General features: G+C 43.3%; 1 protein-coding gene across 1 annotated transcript in view; it reads left to right on the top strand.

The window, feature by feature from the left end:
* Window positions 1–23,071, top strand: part of SLC2A12 (solute carrier family 2 member 12) — a 57,478-nt gene extending 34,407 nt beyond the window's left edge. The window contains exons 3-5 of the mRNA XM_060239734.1: window positions 12,509–12,631; window positions 14,231–14,363; window positions 22,860–23,071. Coding sequence (XP_060095717.1) covers window positions 12,509–12,631; window positions 14,231–14,363; window positions 22,860–22,959 — 356 coding nt within the window. The 3' untranslated portion in view covers window positions 22,960–23,071. The remainder of the gene's footprint in view (window positions 1–12,508; window positions 12,632–14,230; window positions 14,364–22,859) is intronic.

Genomic DNA, 23,071 nt, shown 5'->3' with positions numbered 1-23,071 from the left:
CTGAGGAAGTCTGTTCTACTGAGGAACCACTCTAACAGTTAAAAAGTTCTTCCTAATGTTGGGCCGGAAACTCTTTTGATTTAATTTCAACCCATTGGTTCTGGTCCTACCTTCTGGGGCCACAGAAAACAATTCCACACCATCCTCTATATGACAGCCCTTCAAGTACTTGAAGATGGTGATCATATCACCTCTCAGCCACCTTCTCTCCAGGCCAAGCATGCCCAGTTCCTTCAACCTTTGGGACTTGATCTCCAGACCCCTCACCATCTTCATTGCCCTCCTCTGGATCCGTTCCAGCTTGTCTATATCCTTCTTAAAATGTGGTGCCCAAAAATAAACACAGTACTCCAGGTGAAGTCTTACCAGAGCAGAGTGAAGCAATACCATCACTTCACGTGATCTGGACACTATACTTCTGTTGATACAGCCCAAAATTGCATTTGCCTTTTTAGCCACCACATCACACTATTGACTTATGTTCAGCGTATGGTCTACTAAGACCCCTAGATCCTTTTTGCGCAAACTGCTGCTAAGACAAGTCTCCCCCATCCTATAACCATGCATTGGATTTTTCCTACCTAAATGCAGAACTTTACATTTATCTCTGTTAAAATTCATTTTATTGGGTTTAGCCCAGTTTTCCAGCCTGTCAAGGTCATCCTGTATCCTGTTTCTGTCTTCTACTGTATTTGCAACCCCTCCCAATTTAGTATCATCTGCAAATTTAGTAAGATTCTCTCTATTCCTTCATCCAAATCATTTATAAAGATGTTGAACAAAACAGGTCCCAGGACAGATCCTTGAAGCAGTTAATATTAAGATGCAGTAGTTTTTGGTGGCAGTCTTTAAAGTCCTTTCCTTCTGTGCAAGTAACAGGAAATAATTAATTGCCAGTTTTGGAACTCTTTGTGAACACCCCAGGGTTTTTTTTAAATTATTATTACATCCAAAAGCAGACACTTCTTTAAAAGGCGGCAAAGAGGAAATTAAAGGGACAGTATCAGGGAAAGTGAGACCTTGAACAGGATTTACCTCAAAACAAAAATATGGTAGGATATATTTATACAGATCACAGTGCTAAACTTTGATGGATTTCTCACTAGCATTGCTGCGCTCCCAAGCTTCTATTTCTCCTGACACAAGCGATCGATTACCCACCAGTTGTTCTGTGGGTGCATTTTAATGCAGGCCTCCCTCTAATTCCCTGCATGGCTTTGTGATGCTGTCTTTTAAGAATTACAATACTGCATGGGGAAATGAAGAAGCCCTGTGTCAAAATGCGCCCAAGGAGCAACTGGTGGGAAATGCATTGCTTGTGCCAGGGGAAAACAGAAGCCTGGGGATGGAGCAACACTAGTGAGAAATTGGTCTTTGTGTGGAACACCATTTTCATTCTGCTTCCAGTTTGAGAAAAAGGGATATTTCAGTAATATAAAAGGTTTGTATGAATGGTTGCCAGGACACTAGAAGCCCTCCAACTGTGCCCCTCCCAAGCACCAAGAATACAGAGCATCACTGCCCCAGACAGAGTTCCAACAATAAACTGTGGCTAATAGCCGGTGATGGACCCCTTCTCCATATGTTTAGCCAATCTCCTCTTGAAATCTATGTTTGCAGCCACTGCCACCTCTTGTGGCAGTGAACTCCATGTGTTAATCATCCTTTGGGTGAAGAAGTACTTCCTTCTATCAATTCTAACCCGACTACTCAGCAATTTCATTGAATGTCCATGAGTTCTTGTATTGTGAGAAAGGAAGAAAAGTAATTCTTTCTCTACCTTCTCTATCCCATGCAATTTTGAAGTTCTGAGCTGGACACTTATTTCTTTAAAGAGTTAGGAGGTAATGAGAGAGTAGGTGGAAGCAACGGGAGTTTTAATGGTCTCTTCTGCAGTGCTGCTATTTTATTGTTCCTTTTGCCTTTTCCCCCTGCCTGCCTCTGGTAGCAAACATGTCTGTAATTATGCCTCATGTTGTTGTTTAGTCGCACAGTCAAGTCTGACTCTTTGTGACCCCATGGACCAAGTCATGCGAGGCCAAGTCATGCCTCATATTAGGGAGCAATAATTCCAGGCCAATTTGGCCATGGATCCTGGAGGTCCCCCACCACCATCTTCTAGGCATGGAGGTATTTGTTTATTTCTTGCACTGAGCAGGGGGTTGGACTAGATGACTCTGGAGGTCCCTTCCAACTATGATTCCATGATCCTAAGAGAAAGCGAGGACAAAAGGATACTTGGAATAGTGGAGCAAGAGCAGCATCTGCTGGATTCTTTCTGATTGCTCCCAAGCTTTTAAAAGGGCACCCAAATTCTCTAGGTTCTATATCTAATTGTCCGAATTGTCTAGGGTTGCCAGGTCCTTCTTCCTCCCCAGCAGTGGACTTTAGGGGGTGGGACATCTCCAGTGCAGTGACATTATACAGAAATAACATCATCACTTTGGGGGACCGGTGCCCATCGGGCCTGAACTCCAAGCAACGAATTCACCACTGGAGTTCAGGTTTCTCTCCCTGCTTCTTGTAAACAAAAAGTGAGGGTCACTTGAGCCTGAACTCCAGCATCAAATTGCTGCTTGGAGTTCAGGCATGTGACTGGTGGCCACCCCTCTTCCTCCCTTCCTGCAGGTTTGAAAGGACCCTCTAGCTGATCCATGGGAGCACATGATCAACTGGTGGGGCCCTTTAAATCTTTTCAGCCTTTGCTGAGGAACTATCAAATGTTTTCTGGAAGTCTATATTAAGTTCCTTCCCATTATCTGTATCTGTTTGATCAGGGCTGGTGCTAGAAATTCTGCTGCTAAAGGCAGATACCTGTGCAGTGCCCCCCCCCCCCCCCGCCGGAAATTGAGCTGTACGTGTGCAAAGCGCATGTGCCCAGCACGATAACATCAAAAGTGATGCCAGCAAGCAGGTCAGGGACGAGATCAGGCAAAAAGCCCAATGGGACGGGGAAAGCCAAGTCTAGCTTGCATATCATGGTTGAGAGCACACACGGTATGCAAACCCTCCCCCCCCTCAGGTTTCTTGCTTTGCAAGGAGCCTGATGGGGCAGAGAAAGCCGAGGCTTACGTATTGCGCTCAGGAGCAAGCGCAGTATGCAAGGCCCCCCTTCTCAGGCTTCTTGCTGATTGAAGCAGGGAAAGACAAGGCTAGTTTGCATATTATGCTCAGGAGTGAGCGAGGCATGCAAGCCCCCCCCCCAGTCTTCTTGCTTTGCAAGGAGCCTGATGGGGTGGGGAAAGCCGTGACTTGCGTATCGTGCTCGCTCCCCAGCGCGGTATGCCAGCCCCCCCCCCCCCGTCAGGCTTCTTGCTTAGCTAGAAGCCTGATGGGGCGGGGAAGCAGAGGCTAGCATGCAGGCCCCCCTACGCAAGCCTGATGGGGCGGGAAAAGCTAAGGCTTGCACCCCGCCAAGAGTCAGCGCCTGAGGCAACTGCTAAATGTTGCCTAATGGATGCGCTGGCTCTATGGAATGTATGCTTAGACTGCTGGAGAAACTAAACTTAACAGCCAACCTCCTGGGAGCTGGGAAACCGCTGTGTCACTCAAGGCCATGGCTCCTATCTCGGGATCTCTTGTAGAATGCTTGATAGTGAGTGTGTGTGATTTATAGCCACTAAGTTTAAACTGTTTTCACACCCTAAATTAAGGTGCACTTATAACAGCTCCTGCAAGAGTATATATCCAATGCCTGCTTTGCTGTATGCCAGTTTCAACACTGACTGCATGTCCTGTATCCTGCCTTACAATAAATGCTTATCCAAGTACATGGAGAGTCATAATTACTGAAGAAGAATTGGGAAGTTGACATAGTGTCACAACTGCCTCTTTAAACGTAACCGAATTCTAAGTGTCTTGCTGCTATGGCAGAAAAGGCCTTGGATAATGGAGACGTTTGTCATGAGCTCTGACGAGGAGGAGCTGGAAGGGTTAACAGACCTGGAAGAGTTGCCAGCCAGTTCCTCCTCATCAGGGCTCATGACAACGTTCCAATTAAGCAAGAGACACTTAAGCAAGTGGGCCAGGAGATGGGAGCCATTCCAAAGCGGTTACCTTGGCACGTGCTAGACCTCAAGAAAGAGGCTCCCCAATCTACATGGAGCACCTGTTCGTCAGTCCCCACACGTGGAACCCCAACAAGTCCACTGACATCATGGATGCCAGTCAAGTCCTCAGAGACATGCTCCTGAGTGGTCGGGATGAGATGGGTGCTGGAGGAGGCAGATTGGGGGAGGAAGATGAGCAGGGTGAAGAGGGGTTGAAGAACCCCAAAAGGAGAGCACAAGCCAGTGGGGACAGGACCAAGGATGAAGAAGATCCATTGCAAATCATGAGATGCTAGATCTAGCCCGGTTGTTGAGACAAGAAATGTGAGCCACTACTGACTTCTTAGCTCAAGATGTCAGGCAGCAGATCGCCCTGGCCCAACTTGCCCCACCGGCTCAAGATGGCACAGACAGAGGCCAACCAATCCCTCCACCTCACCCGGTCCAAGAGAGAATGGGGTCCCAAGAGCTATCAGTCACGTTCAATGGGGGCCCAGAACAGATTGAATACTTTGTGATCCAAGCCAAGGCTACCTCCACTATTGGGGGGACACCTTTCCAGATGAGGCCAGTCGAGTGGACTACCTTGGATCCAAAAAAACACTCCAGGAAAAAACCCTCCAGGAGCAAAGTGACGGCAGCAAGTGAGAGAGAGGACGACACGTCCCTGGCGCAGAGCTCGGACAAGGACGCATCATAAGCAGCGCAAAATGGCAGGTCGGGGGAGTATCAGTGCCAGAATAACTTGAAACTTTGTTTTTTATCCCCTTGACTTTATTGAATCCAAAGCTTAAACGCTTCATGCATGTGCGTGCCCTGTTAGATTCAGGGTGCACTAGAGACATAATGACTCTCAAATTAGTGGAAACTTTGAGACTTTCCTCCTCACCCCTACATCAGGTGATTCAATTTGAGCAAATGGATGGAATGCTCATGCATGTGGACCTGTACACCCATGAAACAGAGCCACTCCCGGTGGGAATAGGCCCTCATTGGGAGTCAGAGATTTTCATGACTGCCCCCTCCTCTTCTTTCAACTTAGTATTAGGAGTGGGGTAGCTGGCCAAACATGAGCCCCACATCAGGTGGAGTGAGCACATCATAAGCTTTGAGCACCAGATTTGCACTGACCATGTGAGGAAAGAGGAGTAGGAGCCCTTTCCCCCCTCCCATTAATGAAAAACTGTGTTTGACTATAGAGGAAGTAGCTAGCATTCCTGAGGAATACAGAGATCTGCTGGGGGGGGGGACTTTAAGGAAAAAGAAGCAGACAATTGCCCCCCTCCCCACAGAGACACAGATTGTGTCATTGAACTCATACCAGGGCAACCGCTACATAAAGCTAAAGTGTATTCTATGGGAAGGGAGGAACTATGCAAATTCTTAGAGAAAAATCTAGTGTGTGGTTTCATCTGCCCAGCAACCTCCCCCCATGTGGCCCCAGTGCTTTTCTGAAAGAAGAAAGAGGGTTACGGCTATGTACTGACTACCAAGGTATAAATGGGGTCTCGATGACTAACGCCTACCCCCTGCCCCTCATCTGAGACTTATTAGATACAATGGCCCAGGGGAAAGTTTTCTTCAAATTAGACTTACGAGATGCCTACTTTGGGGTCCGCATAAGGGAGGGAGACAAGTGGAAAACTGCTTTCAACACACCGATGGGGCAATTAGAATACCTGGTCATGCCATTTGGACTACAGGGGGCCCCTGGGGTGCTCATGAACTTCATAAATGAAGTACTCTGGAAGTATCTTTATAAGGGGTGGTGGTGGTCTATCTGGATGACATCTTTATTTATTCAGATGATGTCACCTCCCACGTGAAACTTTTTTGAGAGGTGCTTCAGACCTTGTATGAGAACAAACTGTTTGCCAAACTCTCAAAGTGTGAATTTCATAAATCAGAACTCGACTACCTTGGGTACTGCATTGCCATGGACCCCACGAAGGTGCAAGTGGTGCTGGAGTGGGAGGCCCTCAAAACCCAGAAGCAACTCCAAAGTTTCCTTGGTTTTGCAAATTTCCAAATGGAGGGAAGGTATTTAAAAGACACGTGGTCTCTTTAAATGTGATGGCCAGAACTCTCTTTGGAGTTCAGTTGTGCTTATCACAACCTTGCTCCTGGCTCCACCCCCCAATGTCTCCTGGCTCCACCCCCAAAGTCCCCCGATATTTCTTGAGTTGGACCTGGCAATCCTATTCTGTAAATTAATCTGTTTTTCTTACATTCTCAATCTTAACTGGAATGTATATACCCTCTTTGACATACAGAGCCACTCCACCTCTGACCCTTCCTTCCCTATCCTTCCAATATAATTTATATCCAGGAATCACTGTATTCCACTTTTTAGCCTCATCCCACCAGCTTTCTGAAATGCCCAGAGTGTCTATGTTCTCCTCTGACACTAAGCATCCCAACTCCCCCATTTTACCTTGGACACTTCTAGTTTTTGTATTTATTTATTTTTATTATTGTATATAAACATCTATAATTTCCCAGACACATTTAGTCCTGCAACCTTTCCCCTCTGACCACTAGACCTTGTCAGGCAGTCAATATTGTTTGTCACACTGTCCATGGCCAGTCCTAATCCATATCCCTAATCCATATCCCAGTTAACAGTTACCCCTTCTTCACTTAGAGATGAAACATCCTGAACCAGAGACATTTCATCTTCTATCAGCTTTCCCCCAAGTTTTAGTTTAAAAATTGCTTTGCTACCTTTTTGATTTTAAGCACCAGTAGCCTGATTTCTTCTTGTGACAAATAGAGACCTACTTGTTACAAAAAGCATCCCAATGCCTAACAAACCCTTCCTCCCTATACCATCATCTTATCCATACATTGAGACTCCTAATTCATGCCTGCCTAGTTGGCCCTGTGTCAGGAACAGGCATCACTTCTGAGAAGGCCACCTTGGAGGACCTTGAATAGCCTGCCTAGCAGCCTGAATTTTTCCTCCAGGACCACACAACTACATTTCCCAACATCACTGGGGCCAACATGTACCACAACCACTGGCTCCTCCCCAGCACTGTCTACCAGCCTATCTAGACCATGCACAATGTCCGCTACCTTCACACCAGGCAGACAAGTCACCATGCAGTCAGTACATGGGTTTGTAACCCATCTATCTACATGACAAAGATCAAATCACCAACTACTAAGAGCTCTCTGCCCAGGAATGGTTCCTTGGTGCAAATGGATACCTGTATACCAATTGAAGAAAGGATCCGTTCTGAGGGAACATTCCTCTTATCATCAGCACAGTGCCCTGTTTCCCCTTGACTCTCATGCTCCCTTACAGTGGTGGGGATGCCATTATCAGAGGTGGACATGTCCAGCAAGTCACCAAGAGTCTTATTCATGTGCCTTATTGCACTCTCCTCTTTTTCCTACCTTTCGTTCCTATGTAACACATTAATTGCCATCCCAGCTTTTTTAGAGATGCCATGTTTCCCCCCTCATAGTAAGTTCCTTAACCATGGGTCTCTGACCCAGTCAGAAGCAGAATACATGTTATTCTTGACCAGGCTGTTGAAAGTTATCATGGACTCCACTGTTCCCCTTTCATTCTGCCCAGATCCAATCCAATCAAAATTTCATAAATAAATCCCATGAGATGACTTGCTTGACTCCACAGGCCCCCACAGTGCTATAGCCCCAGGAATTCGCCCACTGTCCACTCTAGGTGCTACTGGTCTCAACTTGAGAGAGCCAGTTTGGTGTAGTGGTTAAGTGTGTAGACTCTTATCTTGGAGAACCAGGTTTGATTCCCCACTTACAGCTGCTGGAATGACCTTGGGTTAGCCATAGCTATCACAGGAGTTGTCCTTGAAATAGTAGCTGCTGTGAGAGCCCTCTCAGCCCCACCCACCTCACAGGGTGTCTGTTGTGGGGGGAGAAGATATAGGCGATTGTAAGCCGCTCTGAGTCTCTGATTCAGAGAGAAGGATGGGGTATAAATCTGCAGTCTTCTTCTTGTCTGTCATCAATGTAAACATGAATGAATATACTCTCATACAACATCTGATTAGTTGTACCCTCTGAGTTCCTTGCTCACAGAGCAGTTTTCCAGTTGGTAGTTGCATTAGTTTCATATATTTGGCACACTCCCCCCCCCCCCCAGGACATTGTGCTTCATTGCCTGAAGAATAACTCCTTCCCTTTTTCCTTCAGACTTGCATCATTCCATAATAATCCATTTCTTTCATAGGCTTTTATATCCCAGACCTCATTCATTTCTAAGGGATAAGCCTCATTCATTTCTAAAGTATAAGTCTGTCCCTGTCTGCATACCTTTAAAATCCGACAATTATTTCAAGTGCTTTGAACTCTACTTTTTGAAACCAGTTCTTAGTAGATTGAACTCAACCATCACACAAAAATCAGAAAATTATCACTTAAGTTAACCTTTTTAGCACTATTTAGATCTCAGGTGTGTTGTTGAACTTACAGTGACAAGTGATCAAAAAGAGAAGCTCTTCAAAAGGATGCCTGTCAAATGTGTGTTCGGGAGACATATGTCATGCTAATATCCATAGCTGAGTCAAGTCAGTGGAGACTTTAGCTCAGTGGACATTAGCTCAATAGCTAGGGTTTAATGTTTTGGAGATGGTTCTCCAATTCTATAGAGAGGCATACTTTGTAGTGTGGTGCATAAGAAGGAAGTTAGAGAACTGCATACAAGAATTGGAGCAGAACACAGCTAGTTAATCAGAGATGTTGTCACTTTATTTCAATTATCTGTCACAATATTAATGCAATGGTTCTATAGCTGGCCTTAGGAAGATACTGTATCCCACCTGAGGTTATTTGACCTGGTATAGTAATTGTGTGGTTCATAGGTAAGTTTTGAACCCAAGCAGAGTAATAGATACTAATAGATGCTTTTAATCATATATCGGAATGTCATATAAGAAGGTTATGGAATGAATGGAAGTTAGTCTAATCTTGTTCTTAAATATAGTCTCTCAAATGAATGGGAGTGGAAGGCTTATATATTGTGACAGAGACAATTGTCTTCTTTTGTTGAGCTTAGACCTGGATACTGGTTGATGCTTCTTGGCAGGAAAAAAAAAAGAATGACAATGCCAAGGAGATATCAGACACAAAGTATTTACCATCAGCTGAAGTTTCTAAAACATTTGACTACTAAGCCTGCATTACCAGAATATGTTTGCTTTGTCAGGACACTCTGTCAAGTACCCATATAAAAATACATTTACAAATATACATAATTTTAGATAGGGCTTTTTTGTAGGAAAAAGCCCAGTAGGAACTCATTTGCATATTAGGCCACACCCCCTGATGTCACCATTGTTTCACATAGGGTTTTTTTGTAGAAAAAGCCCAGCAGGAATTCCTTTACATACTAGGCCAGACCCCCTGACACCAAGCAAGCTGGAACTGCTTTCCTGTGTGCTCCTGCTCAAAAAAAGCCCTGATTTTAGAGTTTTACAAGTTATGATTATGATCCATTCTAAGGTGTTTTTTTAGTCCTATTAAGTAGGCTTGAAACTCAACATCAAAAAACCTAAGATCATGGCATCTGGCCCCATCACACCTTGGCAAATAGAAGGGGAAGACATGGAAGTACTGACAGACTTCACATATCTGGGATCCAGGATCACTGCAGATGGTGACTGTAGCCATGAAATTAAGAGACGTTTGCTCCTTGGGAGGACAGCTATGGTGAACCTGGGCAGTATAATAAAAAGTAGAGACATCACCCTGCCAGCAAAAGTCCGTATAATCAAAGTGATGGTATTCCCCATAGTAATGTATGGCTGTGAGAGCTGGACCACAAGGAAGGCCGAGTGCAGAAGAATAGATGCTTTTGAGATGTGGTGCTGGAGAAGAATCTTGAGAGTCCCTTGGACTGCAAGAAAATCAAATCAGTCAGTCCTAAGGGAAATCAACCCTGACTGTTCCCTGGAAGATCAGATGCTGAAGCTGAAGCTCAAATACTTTGGCCACCAAATGAGAAGGGAGCACTCACTGGAGAAGATCCTGATGCTGGGAAAGACAGAAGGCAAAAGAAGAAGGGGGCAGCAAAAGATGAGATGGCTGGACAGCGTTACTGATGTAACAAACATGAATTTGAGCAGACTTCGAAGGATGGTGGAAGACTGACGTGACTTTGTCCATGGGGTTGCAAAGAGTCAGACTCAATTGTGCAACTGAAAAACAAAAAATTATGGAATAATTAAGCATGTGCCTAAATTATTCTCCCTAGCCCTCCCTAATTCTCTTGTACTGGGAATATTTAAATTAACTTCAAGGAAAACAAGGAAAGTACTATGAAATATCCACCAAAACTCCCCACAAAAACCAGCAACAAGTTGTATTGTGGGAGAAGTCTCCTGATTTAGAGTTACTTTTCTAGAAATATAGCCCCCAGTTAGTTCAGGGTATATAATTACCAATATTTATCTAAAACTTTATGGTATACCTGCTGAGCTCCATCCCTCCCCAAACTACACCCTCCCCAAGCTCTACCCCTCAAAAATCTTTTGCTATTTTCCAACCCAGAGTTGGCAACCTTAATTCCTGTGTAAACTTTGACTGTGTCCCAGAAGTCAAGATCTCTGTTCCTATACAGAGCTAGGTTTTCCAAACAGGTCTTCTAGCTGTCTCTATAATTTCAGTTTGATCTACAGCAGTTGTCATGTGACGTTATTTACTGCCATTTAATGGAAAGTTTTGGCTGCCCATGTTTGTATAATAAACCACTGTTAAAGGAACAGAACTTTTTGGTCAGTTTTCAACCTTGAGGGGTGCAATGCAAGAAGCAGCACACAATCCTGAATTCATCCACTGCTTTTGATGTGTTGGTTGCCCTCTGACTACTGCTGACTCCAGGAACTGCCTCGCTTGCCTGTGTGAATGGGTAGTTCAGACAAAGCAAAAAAATTCCTTCCATGTAATGTTGCAGATTTTAGATACTGAGTCATTATAACTCTGAACTGAACCATAGATTATATGATCACTAGATTTGCAAAACAGAGCTAGAGACAGATGGGGGATTTTATTACAAACTTGAAGAAAGTTTCAGATTTGCAGAAAAACCTGAAATTAAAACAATTTCTTAAGGGGATTAAAACTCCACAAAATAATGGAAACAACACCTGTAGCTTTAAGTAAAGAATTCCCACTGAATTCTCAGTGGCATTTTGGAGGGTAGCTCTATCGTCAAGCCTAGTAACTATTGGTTTCTGAGCAGGAATGGACTGGGAGGCCAAAACAGCCTTGGAAAAGGTCCTGCCTCCCTTCCCTTTAATTTGTCCTGATGGATAAGAACTTGTTGGACCCAGGCTGGCAGCTACCATGCAACTTTTATAACTTGGCCAGACTTTTCCCGGGGAGAGTCTATCAGAGGGAGGCAAGGAAGGAAAGCTGAAGACTGGAGGATGAATAAAAGTAGGTTTGTTGCTAGGTGGGAAGGAGAGAAAGAAGCAGGGAAAGGGGAGAGGCTATTGGGGGCTCCTGGGAAACAAAAACAAATAAATAGGGGGGGAGGACTGTACATGGAAAAATGAGATGCCCCCACGCCTCACAAATCCTTGTGGATCCCTGCTTGTTTCTCCTAATTCTCAGTGATTGGTGCCTTAAACAATCAAGAATGATGGAATGATGCAACATATTGGCTATTATTGTAATACCAGAATAACAATATCATGGTATGATTCATTGTCAGTGAATTCATTGTTCCCTAGCCCAATCAGGGATTTGATGTAGTTTTCGGCAAATATACAAGGCAAAATAGTGCAATTTTAGCAAATATTCAGTACATACATACATAAGATGCCACTTTCCACAAAATAGATGCCCATCTACCCTTTTGTTTTCTACTGCATCTAGCTGTGGCTTGTCAGGATTTCAAGCAATGGGACTTTCCTTGCTTTCTGAGATCCTTGTGGCTGTGGATAAGTGAGGATGGGACCCAGTATTGTTTGCACACAAAGCATGTTCCCTGCCAGGGAGCTAAGGGCCCTCTACCACCAAGTGCACAAGCAGGCTCCTGTACCTTGGGGTGATTTAACTTCTAACCTTCAAAGTTCAGAGCTGGCAACAGTACAGCACTGCAGAGGCAAGCAGGAGTGTAGCTGTCTGAAGAGGGAAAGAAGTCCTATTCTTTTAATAGAAGCTTAAAGGGATGTCCTTAGCAGTTGATATTTACCTCCATGCCACAAAAAGCTTTGGTTGACCATTTCCACAAATTAAGCTTTTATTAAAGGGACATTTTTTTCTCTAGGACAGTTGGCAACCCTAAATATCCAGGCACACAGCCATTTTACTCCTGTCCCAACTGGACACAAATTCTGAATTCCATATGTGGCACCAGTCCTGCAAGTAGGCCACTCATGATTTAATGGCACAATCTGGTCTTTTGATGTGTGGACCTGGATTCTTATCACTGAACCTTCTTGAGTTTGTTTTTTTTTTTATTTCAGTGTCCTGGCTGGTACTGAGTGAAATATTTCCTGGTGGAATTAGAGGAAGAGCAATTGGTTTAACTTCTAGTGTGAACTGGGGAGTAAATCTCTTGATTTCATCAACTTTTTTGACAATAACAGGTATGGCTAGTATATCTTGTCTTGTATCTATAGGGCTGTGTATGAGCATGATCAGCTTCCTCTGCACATAGATAAAGAATACGGTGGCTCAGTGGTAGAGCATCTGTTTGGTAAGCAGAAGGTCCCAGGTTCAATCCCTGGCATCTCCAAAAAAGGGTCCAGGCAAATAGGTGTGAAAAACCTCAGCTTGAGACCCTGGAGAGCCGCTGCCAGTCTGAGAAGACAATACTGACTTCGATGGACCAAAGGTCTGATTCAGTATAAGGCAGCTTCATATGTTCATATGTTCAATACTTTAAAATGCAGAAATTGAATTCTTTGAAATATCTGATGCTCAAGAATCTGGAAATGATTCAGTACATTATATGTTAATAGACATGTGAAGAAACAGTTTTCACCTGGCATTGTAATTGCCCACAGATGACATAGTGCTTACCTGGCAACCATGGTGTGCTTCCTCCATTCTTCAAATTATAGAACCTAAAGCAGGAATGGCTTAGTGTTTACTAGCAGTCTGCCTCAGCTATGGTGCCATACACTTCTTCTGTCCAATAGAAAGGCTTACGGTAAACAAACTCAGACAAATTCTCTCAGCGATGATTCTTTTCAGCCAGCCTTTTTCAGAGTCCCTTGGTCATGTCACATTTTTATTAACTTCATTTATATTTTGTGTTTCTCACTGAGTTACAAAGTGGATATGTAGTATATATGTGTTACAGAACTTCGGTGTGTACCTAACACAATGCCAGAACATGTGGTTCTTTTTTGCCATGTGTTTGAAGAAAGGACATTTGGCAAAAGAAATGAACACGTGTGCCTCAGATGTTAAAACAGTACATCTGTAAAGCAAACCTGTATGAAACAGCTCACAGAGAGGGGCTCTTTCCTAGCCCAGAGGCCTTTTAATCGACGAATTTGTGAGCCCACCAGGGAGCTAATTGATATAATATTAATGTCTCAGGGAATCAACAAATTCTGATTTTCAAGCATTGCCATTCCTGGAAGTGCTGCTGTAACTTTATATTGTTGGCATTATCCCTCACATCTAGGTTTCAGATACCTATAGTCATAGTGCATTGCTTATTAGGTGTCTCATCTTATTGATCACATTGATTCACATTGTGTAATCTGTTTTCAGTCTAGGTGGGAAAGGCAGACTGTTATTATTGTATTCATATCACATGCATGTATATGCCTTATACTAAGTAACACCTTTGGTCTATCAAGGTCAGTATAGACTACTCTGACTTGCAGCACCACTCTAGGGTCTAAGGCAGTGGCTCACATCACTAATACGTGATCCTTTTAACTGTCTGGAGGTACTGGGGATTGAACTTGGGATCGTCTGCTTACAAGGAGATGTTCTACCAGTAAGCCATGCCTTATCACCATTCATAAGGCAGATCTGATGGGGAAAATGTATTGCAAGGAGAAAAGTTACATGGGCATGATATTTTCAACAAAGCCTATCCATTTTACGGAGTGGGGAAAGGAAGAAAATGTTAGGATTCTGTGATTGTATAAGAAAATAGCACAAAAGCAGATTCCATCCTTTTACACTATATTATCTTAATGATAATCTTTCTCTTTCCTTCTTAGATCTAATTGGTTTACCATGGGTGTATTTTATTTATGCTTTGATGAGCTTAGCATCATTAGCATTTGTCATTGTCTTTATACCTGAGACAAAGGGGTGCTCCTTAGAGCAAATCTCCATACTACTGGCAAAACAGTAAGTACAAGGCAATATTTGAATTGGGACTGACACCATCCTAGTTTCTTAATATAACCAAGGGGTTGTTCAAATATACAGAAACAGCACACTGTACAGCCTGTATTGTATCATTTCAGGTCAGGGGGTTGGGTTGGGGTGGATGGAAAGGAAGGAGGATCACAGATTTAAATACATTCTCATGTCAGAAAGTTTCTGTTCAGTGATACGATACAGCAAGGGCTAATTTTCAGCACATTACTTCCATGGGTGAAAGCAGTTCTGTTCACAAAACTTGACTTTCTCACCTCTCCTCCTGTTGCAGCCTAAAATGTCAGGAAAGGCACAAATAGGTATTTTAAAAAGCCTGCATGGTTAACAAACAAAGTAATGGAAGCTGTAAAAGGTAAGAAGAATCCCTTTAAGCGGTGGAAAGCTAGTTCAAGTGAGGTTAATAAAAGGGAACACAGGCTGTGGCAAATCAAATGCAAGACTGTGATCAGACAGGCAAAAAGGGACTATGAGGAGCATATTGCAAAAAAACATAAAGACCAACAATAAAAACTTCTTCAAATACATTAGAAGCAGGAAACCAGCCAAGGAGGCAGTGGGGCCCTTGGATAATCAAGGGGTAAAAGGATTACAGAAGGAGGATATGGAAATGGCTGAGAAGCTGAATGCATTTTTTGCCTCTGTCTTCACTGTGGAAGATGAGAAGTGTTTGCCCACTCCAGAACTGCTAATTTTGGAAGAGGTGTTGAAGGACCTGAGTCAGATTGAGGTGACAATAGAGGAGGTCCTACAACTGATAGACAAATTAAAAACTAATGTCACCAGGCTCGGATGGCATACATCAAAGAGTTCTGAAAGAACTCAAAGGTGAACTTGTGGATCTCCTGACAAAAATATGAAATCTTTCATTGAAATCTGCCTCTGTTCCTGAGGACTGGAAGGTAGCAAATGTCACCCCCGTCTTTAAAAAGGGTTCCAGAGGAGACAGGACAGTCAGTCTGATTTCAATACCGGGAAAGTTGGTGGAAACCATTATCAAAAAGAGAATGAGTAGGCACATTGATGAACACAAGTTATTGAGGAAAACTCAGCATGGGTTCTGTAAGGGAAGATCTTGTCTCACTAACCTGCTAGAGTTCTTTGAGGGGGGTGAACAAACATGTGGACAAAGGGAACCCAATAGATGTTGTTTACCTTGACTTCCAGACAACTTTTGATAAAGTTCCTGATCAAAAGTTCCTTAGTAAGTTCAAGAGTCATGGAGTAAAAGGACAAGTCCTCTTGTGGATCAAAAACTAATTAATAGGAAACAGAGAGTGAGTATAAATGGGCAAATTTCACAGTGGAGGCAGTGCTCAGTACTGGGTCTCATGCTTTTTAACTTGTTCATTAATTATTTGGAGTTGGGAGTAAGCAGTGAAGTGGCTAAGTCTGCAGATGACGCTAAATTGTTCAGGGTGGTGAGAACCAGAGAGGATTGTGAGGCACTCCAAAGGGATCTGTTGAGACTGGGCGAGTAGGCATCAACATGGCAGATGAGGTTCAGTGTGGCCAAGTGCAAAGTAATGCACATTGGGGCCAGAAATCCTACCTATAGATACAAGTTGATAGGGTGTGAACTGACAGAAACTGACCAAGAGAGAGATCTTGAGGTTGTAGTGGATAACTCACTGAAAATGTCGAGACTGTGCGATTGCAATAAAAAATTGCATAATAATGCTGGGAATTATTAGGAAGGGAACTGAAAACAAATCAGCCAGTATCATAATGCCCCTGTATAATTGATGGTGCAACCTCATTTGGAATACTGTGTACAATTCTGGTCATCGCACCTCAAGAAAGGTATTATAGCATTGGAAGAAGTGCAGAAAAGGGCAACTAGAATGATTAAAGGGGTTGGAATACTTTCCCTAAGAAGAAAGGTTAAAATGCTTGGGGCTCTTTAGCTTGGAGAAATGTACTTTTCTCCATTTCTCACAATACAAGAACTCATGGGTATTCAATGAAATTGCTGAGCAGTCCAGTTAGAACTGATAAAAGGAAGTACTTCTTCACCCAAAGGGTGATTAACATGTGGAATTCACTGCCATAGGAGGTGGTGGTGGCTACAAGCATAGCCAGCTTCAAGAGGGAATTGGATAAGCACATGGAGCAGAGCTCCATCAGTGGCTATTAGCCACAGCTTATTGTTGTAACTCTCTGTCTGGGGCAGTGATGCTCTGTATTCTTGTGCTTGCGGGGGGTGGGGCACAGTGAAAGGGCTTCTAGCCACACTGGTGGACCTCCCGCTGGCACTTGGTTTTCTTGGCCACTGTGTGACACAGAGTATTGGGCTGGATGGTCTATTGGCCTGAGCCAGCATAGCTTCTCTTATGTTCTTATCCCAAATGTTGTTCCTGGGGGCTCCTTTCATCCAAAAACAGCATTTTAGGGGTCACGAGAGGGGGCAGGTAAAACAGTAATGCTGTAGCCAAGCCTGGCCCTTCTCCCTGACATGCTGGCTTTTCACATTCAGCATCCTTTATATTTATCATGGGGATGTTATTGAGTTTTTCCTACTCATGGGATGGAGTCAGGGTCAGCCCTAGAACCTTTGGCACCCTAGGCAGAAATAACTACTCCCACCCCCTCCCCCATTCTGTCCTATGAGCCCATAGGGTAGAATGGAGGGATTGGGCCACTGCCGTGGCGTGACGCTAGAGAAGGGATTTTAAACTTTAAACCCCTTATCTGGGGTAACACCACAGAGGCAGCTCAATCCCTCCATTTTATCCTATGGGCCCATAGCCTAGAATGGACACCATTCTATCCTATGTGCACATAGGATATAAGGGGGGGAGGGGAAGAAAGCCCATGCCTCTCGAGAGATTCTCGAGAGGAGTGGGGGTGGAGAAGATCCTTTCCACGGGTGCAAAAGCAGGGAGAAAGCTGCCTCTTCCACTCTTGGGAGGCATGGGTGGGGGCAACTTGGCAGGCATAACCAAAGCATGTGTGCAGGTAGGCAGAGTATGATGATACAAGTTTATTATTTTAAAAATTATAAGATATTTCCTTTAAATGACAATAAAAAATAGAGTAAATGTAGATACCATCTGAAAAGGGTAACAAGGGAGAAAACGAAAAATAGCAGGAAGTTAGTATGCCTACCGTGGACCCCCACAGTGGGAAAAACAGCCCCCCCCCCGAGCCCCTCCTCCATTGCACTGTGTACCTGAACCAAATTGCACCTCAAAGCACTTGGGAACTGTAGTGCCTCAATGTTACATATGGTTGCAAGTTGGGGTCAGAGATTCCCTCATATTACACATATTATCTAGTGTGGCTGTCATGAAGTCAGGAGTGCCTTATGTTGGATGGGGGCATTCTTTCTCTCCTAAAACCAGCCAAGATACCCTTTTAAAAATAGAATTGTAAGTATTTTAGCTTTTGCTCTGTTTATAATCATAAAATCATAGTGTTGGAAGGGGCCATACAGACCATCAAGTCCAACCCCCTGCTCCACGAAGGATCAGCCTGAAACATCTAATGTCTGGTTTTATTGGGTTTTATAGCCGGGGAAATCAATTAGGCTACAACAGAATTGCAGGTTACAGAATTCAAAGCAAATATTTCATGAGAATGAGTCTTAATTTATATCTCCTTTAAAAATACTGTACATAATATGTATAAAAAAGAAAGAAATGCATTCACACTGAATGCTCCTTTGCTCTGAACACAATGAGTTGGGAAGAATACATTCTTTAACATTCTTTGACAATTCCAATATAGAAGGGCTTCTCAAAATATGTTTAATTAGTCAAGTAAGCTATATTTTCGATGACTGACAACAAACATTTGGCTTGGGCATATTGACACAAATCTAAAGCACATCTTTGCAACCAAATGCCAAATATATTTATTTGAATACAGCCTCCACAACAATGTGTTGTGAAATGCAATATTAATTCCCATCATAATCTTCCCACACGTTCCCCAGCGAGCACTAAGATCAGGAACCCAAAACCTCCTGGTTGTCCCCGGGCCAAAGGAAGCCCGCTTGAAAGTTACAAGAGACCGGGCCTTCTCCGTAATGGCTCCAGCTTGGTGGAACCAGCTGCTGGAAGAGGTAAGGGCCCTGCGGGACCTTACCCAATTCCGCAGGGCCTGTAAGACATCCCTCTTCCGGCTGGCCCACAACTAATCGGCACTGAGCACTGAGTACTGAACTTCGAATACTGAACATCAAATACTGAACTTGTAACCAATGAGTGTAGCTGTAGGACCGCCGTCTGATTTTAATGTGTATGTATATAACAAATGTTTAGATTTTTAACTGTAATTATGTAATGTTAATTTTAAAGCTTAATCTTAGATTCTATGTTAGTTTTATATGTTGTAAGCCGCCCTGAGCCACCTAGTGGGAAGGGCGGGATATAAATCCTAGATAAATAAATAAAGTGTTCGGTGATGGTTAGGGGTGTACATGGAAAAAAAAATTGTTAAAAATCGGTATTGGGTTGATTAAACAAAAAAAAAAATCATTATTCCCTTGAAAAGCTGAATCTCATATTAGGTAAAGGGAAAAAACCTGAAAAAAATCGGTATTCCCAATTTTTTTCAGCTCTATTATACTCTATGGGCCATTTTAATCAATGACTAAATCTCTCAGAGTACATTCCATTGGCTGAGGGAAGGGGTTTTGAGCGAGAAGCACCAAATTTGCTGGGTACCTGCTGGAACCTCTCTCCAAAAGAACCCCCAAGTTTCAAAAAGATTGGACCAGGGGGTCCAATCCTATAGGCCCCCAAAGAGGGTGCCCCTATCCCAATTGAAATCAATGGCTGCAAAAACTCCATTGGTTTCAGTTGTGGGGAAAAAATGACTAAGGTCAAATAAGAGAATCTCTTACCTAAAAAACAGTGGTTTTTTAGTCAGCAGCAGAACCAGTGCATGTGCCCAGCAGAGGCAATGCTACTATGGCATTACTCAAAAAAAAAAAAAAAAAGGACAAAGATCAAATTGGGTAGGAGGGATTTCCTGGGGAACCATGTTGCCAATCTCCAGGTGAGGGCTGGTGTGCTCTCCAGGTGGCAGAGAGCAGCTCCCCTGGAGAAAACAGCTGCTTAAATTAGGGTTGTCAGCCTCCAGGTGGGGCCTGAAGATCTCCTGCTTTTAAGATCTTATCTGACCTACTTACAGGGAAAGTGCTAAAGCTCTATGCCAATTTCCTGTCTCAGACCCTAATTATTTTAAAAAGCCTACTAATGGCACTAACTAAGTTGTACAAACTCAGAAGCACCCACTGAACAACTCTCAGACCAACCAGCTTTTCAGTGAAAAACAACCTTCTGAAAGTCAAAACTATGCCCCCCAACAAAGCAATTAAACTTTTTAAAAAATGCCTAGGCAAGGGCAGCCTTCTCCCCCAACCCAAAGTAACCTCTCCTTAACAGCCCTCCCTTTAACCCACTAGGCAAATTTAAAAAGACCTAACAGGGAAATATTTTTTAAGCATTGCCAGGCAAACCAGGAGATGTCTTATTCCTGCAGCCAGGGACAGGACAGGAGTCAGGGGTATTCCTTCAGAAATGTTCAAGGACTTCAGCAGCAGGGTAATGCTCTCAGACCATGCACAGAAGATTTTCAAAATGTGAAAAATCCCCTGTGACTGGCATGCACTTCTTTGGCCCTAATTGGCCAGATTGTCCATCTCCCCCTCCCCACCCCCCCTTCCTGACTACTGGGCCTTACAACGGAAAGCAATTTAACTATACTGTGTAATTAAAGGAAACACAAAGGCATGATAAATTAGATAAATTACATACTAGCATTGTTTCTAGCTATTGGTTTCAGTCCATTCCTTTGCTAATCCATTCCTAAGTAGGTGTGAAATTATAAATATTAACCATTCTAGAGCATTTATTCTTATTTGCAGTAAAATAATAAACTTACTGCAACAAATCCCTCCTCTCCCCCAATTGCCCTGTGAGTTCACACTGATAAAACAGTTAACTTGATGGCTGAGTGATTGAGAACACATTGAGAATCTTCACCTCTTAATGGAGTCAAATTGTAGAGACAAAAGAAGATGGAAGATTCTCTTGAAGTATGCAAGGAAGGAGTATTCTTCTCCCCTTCCCCCTGTCATCCTCCTGATTCCCGAAGAAAAAAAGCCGGGTTTTTTTTGTTTTTGTTTTTTTGCTTTTATTGGTATGCTTAATTCAGCTACCAGGTCAGATCAGAGAATCTGACTCAGTTTTATGAAAGCCTAAAATTACCGAAAAGGACATTTTTTGGTTTTTTTTCACATTTTATCTTTACCGAATGGACACCCCTAGTGATGGTCTTTAGATTATGAAAAAAGTTTCCTCCAGAGCTGCAGGGTCAGTGAGTGGATAGTTCTCTTTTAAAAACCTGCCATCTAGTGGGCAAATGCTATAACAATTTGAGGTAGGAGTCCAGTAGCATTTTTAACACCAACAGAGTTTTATTCAGAATGTAAGCTTTAATTCTGAATAAAACTTTGTTGGTCTTAAAGGTGCTACTGGACGCCTACTTTCTTTTACTGCTTCTGACCAACATGGCTACCCACCTGTAACAATTTTAAGTGAGAGCAAGGAACTTGGGACTGAGCTAATACACACAGTCCTTAAATGCAGCACAAGCACAAGGGAGGGTTAAGATCCAAGCCATGTCTCTATTTTGTCCATTTTATACTGATAATAACCAAGTAAGCTTCACAACTAAGTGAGGATTTGAACCTGGATCTCTCAGATCTAGTTTGACACACTGAGTGGTACCTTACTCTGTGCTTCATAGAGTGACATTCACATTTACCATCAACCAAGAGCCGCATGACTGCAGTATACTCATCCAATAGAACCTTTAATGATCCCAGCTGTTACCCAGAGATCTCCACCCGTTTTGGAGGAGACGGGACCATATTGTGATATTGCATTCGTGTCGGCCGCAGTATGGAAAGCAGGGAGTCCCTTCAAATTATCTGTGATCCTAGGCTGCCAGAGCCCGATGGAAGTACAAATTGCTCTCATCTCCCCAGCATGGGGCACCCATAACATTAAATTGGCGTACTGGAAAAATATTTCCTGGGTGCTTCCAGAATGGAATTTCTTTTTACAAGGTCCCCCAGACTGGACTATTTTTCTCAATGATTCCTGCCTGGAAGGGCACGTCTCCAGGCTGAGGTTGGCGTCCCTAGGGCTTTTCAGCACGGAGGTTGCACATGAAGAGGGGAACTACTCCCTCACAATTGTATCACACAGTCTCAGCCGCTTGATGCTTGATGCGCTCCTCAGGGATCTAGAGTCTCTTAGCCAAAATGACTCGCACATAATTGGCTCACATGTTTTAAAGGCAGATATAAGCAAGCAAGTTTTGGTGCAGCCTCATATGAAGATATGAACATATGAAGCTGCCTAATACTTAATCAGACCCTCTGTCCATCAAAGTCAGTATTGTCTACTCAGACTGGCAGCGGGTCTCCAGGGTCTCAAGCCAAGGTTTTTCATGCCTACTTGCTGGGACCCTTTTTAGTTGGAGATGCCAGGGATTGAACTTGGGACCTTCTGCTTACCACTGAGCCACTGTCCCTCCCCTTATTAAAGGAGATCTGAGTTAGCCTCATGGAGCTCAATACCATTCAACACTTGCCCCAATAGTCCATATTTGGAACCCAGCAGTAAGGGCTGGGAAGCTTGCTTACAACTCTGGACTGGAGTGTTGCAGTCTAAAGCAAAAAGAAGCATTGTTGATTGGGTGGCCCAAGCAGCAGGAGGAATGGCACTGATGGTCTCTGTAAATATAGAAGTCTTGGCCAATAAATTTGCCAGTGCCACATCATACATATTACAATTGGGGAAGCCCATGACAGACTTCCTCCATTCCATCTTGGAGGTCCAACACTCTTATCAGTTTGATACTAGTGAACTGGGAGGGGCAAATAGAGTGGGATTTCACTCACGTTAAAGGGAACCCAGTCATTGCAAGCTAACCTTTCCATAGCCCTGTCGTGCATGCAAGCCCATAGTCTCAACCTAGCAATAGCAATGGGTATAATCAAACAGGTGCTGGTGGTCAATACTCTGTAATGACATTACCCACTTTCCTGAAGCATGGGGCTGGTTCCATATCAGAAGAGCCACATGTGACTCCTGAGCCACTGAGTATCATTGCTCTAACCAATATACATTGATTCTCTCAGCTTGAACTCTATGGGCTTTCTTGACACAGTACGTTACAGTGTGTACCACACTGCTATGGAGAATACTGCAAAAATAGCTTGTACAGACATTTTAAAACCCTATGCTAAAACTAAAGTTTTAAACATATTCTCTGTGAATTTAATAAATGCTTGCCCAGTTCTGCTGGTCACCCCATGTTTGATAAGTGTAAGGGTGAAAATCGATTCCATTAATAAATGAAGTTATGATTCACTTTAACTTTAGTCAAAGGGGAAGAAAGTTTTAATAAATACATATTGCTTTGATATGCTTTCTTTTTTTCCAGAAATCATAGAAAGAGTACCCTTTGCAGGATGAGCCAGCGCCAGGATCAATTGATATCTATAGAACTTTCCAACAAAGAACTCCATAAACAATTCTACTAGAGAGGCGGGTGCATGGAAGGAAACAATGGCAAAAGAACTGGTTTTCTGAAGAGGATTAAATCGCTCACGTGCTGTCACTGTGTTCATATGCTTACAATAAATATATTTCTCT

This window comes from Heteronotia binoei, chromosome 1 (assembly GCF_032191835.1).
Source record: "Heteronotia binoei isolate CCM8104 ecotype False Entrance Well chromosome 1, APGP_CSIRO_Hbin_v1, whole genome shotgun sequence".
In the NCBI taxonomy this organism is placed as follows: domain Eukaryota; kingdom Metazoa; phylum Chordata; class Lepidosauria; order Squamata; family Gekkonidae; genus Heteronotia; species Heteronotia binoei.
The sequence above is the reverse complement of the archived record's forward strand: the minus strand, read 5'-3'. Positions and strand labels throughout refer to the sequence as shown.